This window comes from Garra rufa, chromosome 11 (genome assembly GCF_049309525.1).
Source record: "Garra rufa chromosome 11, GarRuf1.0, whole genome shotgun sequence".
NCBI classification, from domain to species: Eukaryota; Metazoa; Chordata; class Actinopteri; order Cypriniformes; family Cyprinidae; genus Garra; species Garra rufa.
The window spans coordinates 23,328,897-23,337,364 of NC_133371.1; the positions used below are offsets into that span (position 1 = coordinate 23,328,897).

Genomic DNA, 8,468 nt, shown 5'->3' on the forward strand with positions numbered 1-8,468 from the left:
ACATGATCCTTCAGAAATCTTTATAATATTCTGATTTATTATTAGAATTATCAATGTTGGAAACAGTTGTGCTGCCAAATTTTTTGAAACCTGCGTTTCTTTTTTCAGGATTCTTTGATGAATAAGTTAAATCTTTACTAACAATGTACATCTATGCTATCACTTTTTTTTATATATTAATTTAACACATCCTTGGTGAGTAAAAGTATTAATTTCTTTCAGAAGAAGAAAGAATAAAAATGCACTGACCCCAAACTTTTGAACAGTAGTGTATATTGTTAAAAACCTTTTCTATTTTAAATAAATGCTGTTCTTTTTAACATTTTATTGATCAAAGAATCCTGAAAAAAAAAAAAACTATCACAGGCTTCCCCAAAAATATTAAGCAGCACAACTGTTTTAAATATTGATAATAAATCTGCATATTTTAATGATTTCATGTGACACTGAAGACTGGAGTAATGATGCTGAAAATCTAGCTTTGTATCACAGGAATAAATTACATTTTAAAATATATTCACATCGAAAACCGTTACTTTAAATTAAAATAATATTTCACAATATTACAGTTTTTTCTGTATTTATGAACAAATAAATGCAGCCTTGATGAGCATAAGATCCCAAACTTTTGAGTGTATATATATACACTATACTATACACTATATATAGTATAATACACACACACACACACACACACACACACACACACACACACACACACACACATGTAGTGCTAAAACTGGATGATTTTGTGACTTTTTCGTGGATTATCATTCATATATAAATATAAATATACATATACAATGATTAAGTACCACAATATAATTAAAAAACAAATACAAAAATATATAAAAAAATTTTTTTTAATTAATTTATTCCAGTCAAAAGTTTTTGAACAGTATAATTTGTAATGTTTTTTAAAGAAGTCTCTTCTGCTCGCCAAGCCTGCATTTATTTGATCCAAAGTACAACAAAAACAGTACAACTTTGAAATATTTGTACTATGTAAAATAACTGTTTTCTATTTGAATATATTTTAAAATGTAATTTATTCCTGTGATCAAAGCTACATTTTTAGCATCATTAATCCAGTTTTTAGTGTCACATGATCCTTCAGAAATCATTCTAATATAACATTTTTTTATTACTATTATTATCATCATCAATATTTAACACAGTTATACATTTCAGGAATCTTTGATGAATAGAAAGATCCAAAGATCAGCATTTATCTGAAATATTTATATATATATATATATATATATATATATATATTTTTTTTTTTTTTTTTTTTTTTTTTTGAGAAAGAAATAGAAATTAATACTTTTATTAAGCAAGGATGCTTTAAATTGATTGAAAAGTGATGATAAAGACAATTAGAACAAAATATTTCTATTTCAGATAAATGCTGTCATTCTAACCTTTCTATTCACCAAAAAAAACTGAAAAATATTCTACTCAGCTGTTTTTAACATAATAATAACAAACGTTTTTTGAGCAGCAAATCAGAATATTAGAATGATTTCTTAAGGATTTTGTGACTGGAGTAATGATGCTTAAAGTTCACAGGATCACAGGAATAAATTACAATTTAAAATATATTCAAATCAAAAAGTTATTTTAAAAAGTAAAAATACTTCAAAATTGTCCTGTTTTTGCTGTGCTTTGGATCCAATAAATGCAGTCTTAGTGAGCAGAAGAGACTTCTTCTTAAAAAAAACCTTACCGTTCAAAAACTTTTGAGTGGTAGTGTAAATATATAGTGAAGAAATGACAACGCAAACTCAAGGTAAAAATCATAAAAAGCGTGTTTTATTTTATCTTTGAATATCGCCGTTGGACGGAATCCCTATAAAACTGGAAAATCGGTTCTGAAGCCTTTTGACTGATTGCGATGCACTGCTGCAGCTGTGTAGGAAGAAAACACATTTATGTCACTGCCTTGTAGAAAAATCAAGCGGCTTATGAAACATACACAAGTACCTATGTATCATCGCCACAAACAGAGCAATGAATCACTCGCAAGAATGAAATGCCTCATGCGATCTCACCTCCTGGACTGAAAAAGAGCCTGTGGTTGACGACATCAAAACATTGCGCTCGACGCTATCAATAGCGAATGTTAACAACGCTCGACTTTCCTGGAAAAGAAAACATAAAAGACACAGATCAAGAGCTTAACCTGTGCGCTATGGTTTGTGTCAGCCCTGGGCAACAAGAAGTGCGGTGTGTACCTTTTCCTGCCGAGCCGTGGGATCCGTGATTATCTGGCCCTCTTCGCTAATAGCGCAGGTCACGCTACAAAAAAGGTGGTTCATTGGCAGCCCAGCATCCATTAGAGCCATACAGGCGGCGTTCAGGCAGCACGACAGCAGCTGACAGATAGATAAGGACCCATACTGTAAGGACACGCAGTGTGAAAGCAAGAAAATGGGACAGAAAAAAAAAAACTATCAACAGTAATGTGGAAGTTTGGGGTGAGTACTATTGTTTTTTTTAAATGTTTTTGAAAAAGGTCTCTTATGTATGGAAGCCTGTTTCCAACATGAATAAAAAAAAAAATTAAAAATAAAACAGTATGTGACTTTTTCTTAGAATTGATTGATATAAACTCGCAGTTGCGCGAAATAATGTGAGAATTGCGAGATAAAAACTCAATTGCGTGAAACAGTCTTTTTTTCCCTCACAAATGCAATTTATCTCTTGCAATTCTGATTTGCTGAATTTCCTCAGAATTATGAGATATAAACTCACAATTCTGCGAATTGAAGTCAGAATTGTAAGTAACTTTTTTCCTCAGAATTGTGATATAAATTCAATTGTGAGAAAAAAAGTCAGAATTTCGTGATAAAAACTTGAAAATCTGACTTTATTTCTCGCAGTTGTGAGATTGAGAGATATAAACTTGCAAAAACTTTTCACACAATCGTGAGTTTGTATGTCGACTCGTAACTGACTTGAGTTTTTAATCACACAATTCTGACTTATGATATAGAATTATGATATAAACTCACAATTGCGAGAAATAGTCAAACTTGAAAGATGAAAAATGTGCAATTCTGATCTTTATTTCTCACAATTGGGCTTATATGTAGCAATTCTGACTTTTTCCTGGCAAATGCGAGTTTATATTTTCCAATTCAGACCTTTTTTTTCTTAGAATTATTATATAAACTCGCAATTCTGAGAAATGAAGTCAATTACGTGATATAAACTCAGATTTATGAGAAAAAAAATCTTGTGAGTTTGTATCTCACAATTCTGACTTTTCTCGCAAATGCGATTTTTTGTTTCACAATTCTGACTTTATCTCTCACAACTGTGAGTTTATATCTCAGAATTGTAAGATACAAACTCAATTGTGTGAATGTCTTTTTGAAATAACGTCTATTTTCCTCCAAATGCAAGTTTATATCTCGCAATTCAGACTTTTTTCTCAGAATTATGATATAAACTCACAATCACAATTCAGTTAATGCCACAATTCTGGCAAATGCGAGTTTAAATTTCACAGTTCTGACTTTCTCACAATTCTGACCTTTTTCCTAAGAATTATGATATAAACTCACAATTATGAGAAATAAACTCAGAACTGCGAGATAAAAACTCAATTCTGACTTTATTTCTTGCAATGGTGAGATATAAACTCACTTTTGTGAGAAAAAAACCTCACAATTGTGAGTTTGTATCTCACAATTCTGACTTTATTTCTCACAATTGTGTTTACATTTCTGAATCGCAAGATACAACTCACAATTGTGTGAAATAAAGTCTTTTTTTCTTGCAAATCCAAGTTTATATCTCACAATTCAGATTTTTCCCTCAGAATTATGATATAAACTCATAATTGTGAGAAATAAAGTTGAAATTGCAAGATAAAAACTTCTGTTCTAATTCTAATTCTTCTGTAACTAATTCTGTTCTTAATTCTCGCAATTCTGACTTTATTTCTCACAATTGAGTTTGCATCTCGCAAAGAGTTTTTCCTGGCAAAGGCAAGTTTATATTTCACAATTCTGACTTGTTTTTTCACAATTCCGACCTTTTTTCTTAGAATTGTGAGATATAAACTCGCAATTTTTTAAAAAATAAGTCAGAATTGTGAGATATAAACTCGTAATTTTTAAAAAAATAAGTCAGAATTATGAGACATAAACTCGTAATTTGTAAAAAAATAAGTCAGAATTGTGAGATATAAACTCGCAATTGCGAGTTATAAAGTCCAATTTTGAAGGGGAAAAAGACTAATATGTTTATCTCACAATTCTGACTTTATAAAATGCAATTGCGAATTATTAAGTCAGAATTGTTAGATATAAACTCACAATTGTGAGAGAAAAAAAAAGTCAGAATTGTGAGATTTTTTTTTTATTCAGTAGTGGAAACGGCCTTCATACTTATGCGCACCAAGGTTGCATATTTAATCAAAAATACAGTAAAAGCAGTAATATTGTGAAATATTACCATATATAATAGCTCTTTTCTACTTAATACATTTTAAAATGTAATTTATTCCTGTAATGACAAAAATGAATTTTCACCAGCCAATGTTGAAATCATCTTAAAGATTCTTAAATAGAATGTTCATAAGAACTTTTATAACATTATAAATGTCTTTACAGTCACCTTTGATCAATTTAATACATCTTTCAAGAATAAAAGTATTAATTCCTTTTTTAAAAATACCTTGCTGACCCCAAAGCTAGCTTTGAACAAATTAAACTTTGTAACTGTTCAAATGAATACTCATCACACTCATATTTTGAATGAACTAATCTCTAACCCTTAAAAACAAATGGTTCTCTTCAACAGTAAGTCACTAAAAGAATATTACATATAACGTTTTCTTAATGTAACCCATTAGAAATAGTTTTGCTAGTGTTCAGGATACAGAGCCATCATCGTGGATGACCTGCAGGATAACTGTGACAGAGGACCGAGGATGAAGCGTCAACAGAAGAGCAGCCTCGCAGGTCTCGCGCACACACTGCTCTCTGGCGCGCTCTCGGACACCTAAAGGAAAACAACAGCATGAAAAGCGTTTAAAGCGATGGAATAGGAAAACTCAGTCTGTACCAGACTGCCACCTAATGGTGAAAACTGGCAATGCAGACCGAGATGAAGAACACTGCTAAAGGTGTCTGTTGACAGGAGGAATGTTTGAACAGTGTAATTATCGAAATGAAAGACAATTATTATTTAAACACTGACTTGACATGATTATTAGTCATACAATTATAGTCTGCGCGATTACTCATTTTTAAAATATGTTCAAACAATCTGAAGGTAAAAGCCTTACAAATAATGTGTTGAAATATGACGAACACAAACTGAAGTCCAATAGCATGCTTTACAGAAATGTAGTTTTAAGATTCTTTCTAAAGCCCTTTGAGGGGCCAGTTCCTAATATATATTTGTGACCCTGGCCCACAAAACCAGTCATGAGGGGCAATTTTTTAAAATTAATATTTATACATTATCTAAAAAGGTAAATAAGCCTTCCATTGATGTATGGTTTGTTAAGATATACAATATTTAGCAGATAAAACTATTTGAAAATCTGGAATCTGAGGGTGCAAAAAAAAAAATCAAAATATTAAGAAAATCACCTTTGAAGTTGTCCAATGAAATTCTTAGCAATGCATATTATTAATCAAAAGTTACACTTTGATATACAGTATCTACGGTAGTAAATTTACAAAATATCTTCATGGAACATGTTCTTTACTTTAATGATTTTTGGCAAAAAGAAAAATCGATCATTTTGACCCATACAATGCATGATTTTATGTATTGTAATTTCAAAATAAAATCGCAAATTATGTTATGCAACACTTAAAATAACTTCTGTGAAAAAAAAAAAGTCAAAATATGAGGGAAGTAATGTTCCATCGTCATTCAGCATAACTTATTCTGACCTGTACATATTAAAATATATAAAAGAAAAGGTGATCATACAAAATTATTACATTTTAAATTAATAAAAGATTGGTAAATATTTAACATTACAGTAATTAAATTACAGGGGTTGTATTACAATCCTTAAATAGAGTCTATTGGGTCATTCTGTGTCCCTAAAAATGAAGACAACAAAAGAAAAGCTTATTAAGAACCAGAATTAAAAATAATATTGAGATATTTGTAGCACTTCTTGAGTTAAAAGCATCCAAACTTAAGAAAAATTATATTTATAGCAGTCAGACATGCATGATCAATTGTTTTGATAGAGGGAAACAAGATACATTTCTAGTTTTAACATAATTTGTTCTTCAGACCTTCCTCTTTAAAAGATAAAAACAATTCCAGCCGAATGCAAAGTGACCCACATATATTTTTTTACTACTGAAAGTGTGTATAATTTAACGATTTACTCCTGGAGCCATATTTAGATTGCAATATCTCTGGAACTGAACTATACAGGTCCTTAAAAATTAAGATGCCAAAAGGAACTTTGTTAAGACCCAAAACCTAAAAGGGCATTTAAATATCTTTAATAATTTTATATTAGATTATTGATTTATTTATTACCTACACTTTCAGACAATGAGATATTCAATTCAATATTTCTTGAGTTGCAAACTTGAAAATTGTTTTTCCCATGTTTTAATAGTCACCACTGACGCAAGATTACCAATCAAAGGTTTTTTGAGTATTATTATTTTTTTTTTTTAAGAAATCTCTTCTGAACACCAAGCATTTATTTGACCCAAAATACAGCAAAACAGTAATATTGTGAAATATTTTTTTAATATTTAAAAAAACTGCTTTCTATTTAAAAATATTTTTTTAAATGTAATTTATTCCTGTGATCAAAGTTAAATTTTCTGCATCATTACTCCAGTCTTCAGTGTCACACGATCCTTCAGAAACCATTCTTATATGCTGAATTGCTGTTCAAAAAACATTTATTATTATTTTTTTATTGTCGATATTTAAAACAGTTAAGTACATTGTTTCAAGATTCTTTGATGAATAAAAAGATCCAAAGGTCAGCATTTATCTGAAATAAAAAAACTTGTGTGACATTATACACTATACAAAATCATGGTGTCAGTATATTTTTTTGTTTTTGTGGAAAAATAAAAATGATAAATTAATACTTTTATTTAGCAAGGATGATTTTAACTGATCAAAAGTGATGACATTTATAGTGTTAAAAAAGATTTCAATTTCAGATAAATGCTATTCTTTCACAATTTTCTATTCAACAAAAAAACCTGAAAAAATTGTGAAAAAGTGTTTCTCGAGCAGCAAATCAGAATATTAGAATGATTTCTGAAGGGTCATGTGACTAGAGTAATGCTGCAAAAAAAAATCAGCTTTGAAATCAGAAATAAATGTCATTTTAAAAGATATTCAAATTGAAAACAGTATTAAATTAAATAATAAATTTATTTAAAATTTTATTTTTTTTCTTCTGTTTTTGATGTACTTTGGATCAAATAAATGCAGGCTTGGTAAGCTGAAGAGATGTCTTAAAAAAAACATTAAAAATCTTTTGACTGGTAGTGTCAACAGATTTTACTAATACACATACCAAACTATGTGTAAAAATAATAGAATGATGCTGCCATCTTTCTAAAGTTATTTTTACGTCCCTATAATTTGGCTCCGAATTTCAGGTAAAAATTTTCTCTAAAAGTCTCTACAAAATAGTGGATTACTTAGTAAATATACATCTGTGACATTTAATATTTTGGCTTTCATCACTATATGTATATCTTTCCTCAGACAAAATCAAAAAATTTGAGCTAGGGAAATTTCTGACATTTGGTTGATTTGACACAGAATGTCCCTATTGACCTTCTCCTAAATATGGCTGACAGGCATTTTGGTATATGATTTATTACACTGAATGACTGTGGGTGTCTTCTGTAAATCATGGTAAAAACGTAATTTGCTGTATTAAATTTTTATAGTTTTAATTCTTGAAAAGTCATTTTCTTCTTTGAAACATATCATTAGTTATAAATATGTACAGCATACGGCTGCAATTAAATTGATTTAGATACATAAATACATACCTGGAAGCCCCATTTTGGGCTGGATGAGAACCTCTACAGTAGCTCGATCATAGATTTCCTTACTGACTTTAACCTCAGCTGGTCCATAAACTCCAGCCAGGATACTAGTATCACCTAAAAATACATTACAAATTCAGAACGATGCAAATATAAATGAATCAAATAGATTTCAGGACATAAGCTTGACAGTCAACCACTTGCTCTGAACGAACGCAACAAATCAGTTACAAACTAGTATACCTTGAACAAAAGTGGACGATCCGTCAGGTTTGGATAACAAATTCTGCTCACTTCCATATTCTCTTAAAACCGAACAACTTTGATCTAACTCCATCATGGTCCTCATGCACAATCCTCTCGTCGCGCTCATATGCGTCGTTGTTTTGAGCGCACCATGATGACGACATGGCGTACGTTCGCCATCTAGTGGTAGAAGTAAGTTAT

The 8,468-nt window shown here is 30.3% G+C and overlaps 1 protein-coding gene across 1 annotated transcript; it reads right to left on the reverse strand.

Annotated features, from left to right (window-relative positions):
- Window positions 1-1,790: 1,790 nt before the first annotated feature.
- exosc5 (exosome component 5) lies at window positions 1,791-8,394 on the reverse strand. Its single transcript, XM_073851089.1, has 6 exons — window positions 8,265-8,394; window positions 8,025-8,138; window positions 4,892-5,013; window positions 2,235-2,375; window positions 2,052-2,141; window positions 1,791-1,908 (listed from the first exon to the last, which is right to left on the reverse strand). Exons 1-6 carry the CDS (start codon window positions 8,392-8,394, stop codon window positions 1,813-1,815), a joined length of 693 nt encoding a protein of 230 aa, XP_073707190.1. The 3' UTR covers window positions 1,791-1,812.
- Window positions 8,395-8,468: the final 74 nt, after the last annotated feature.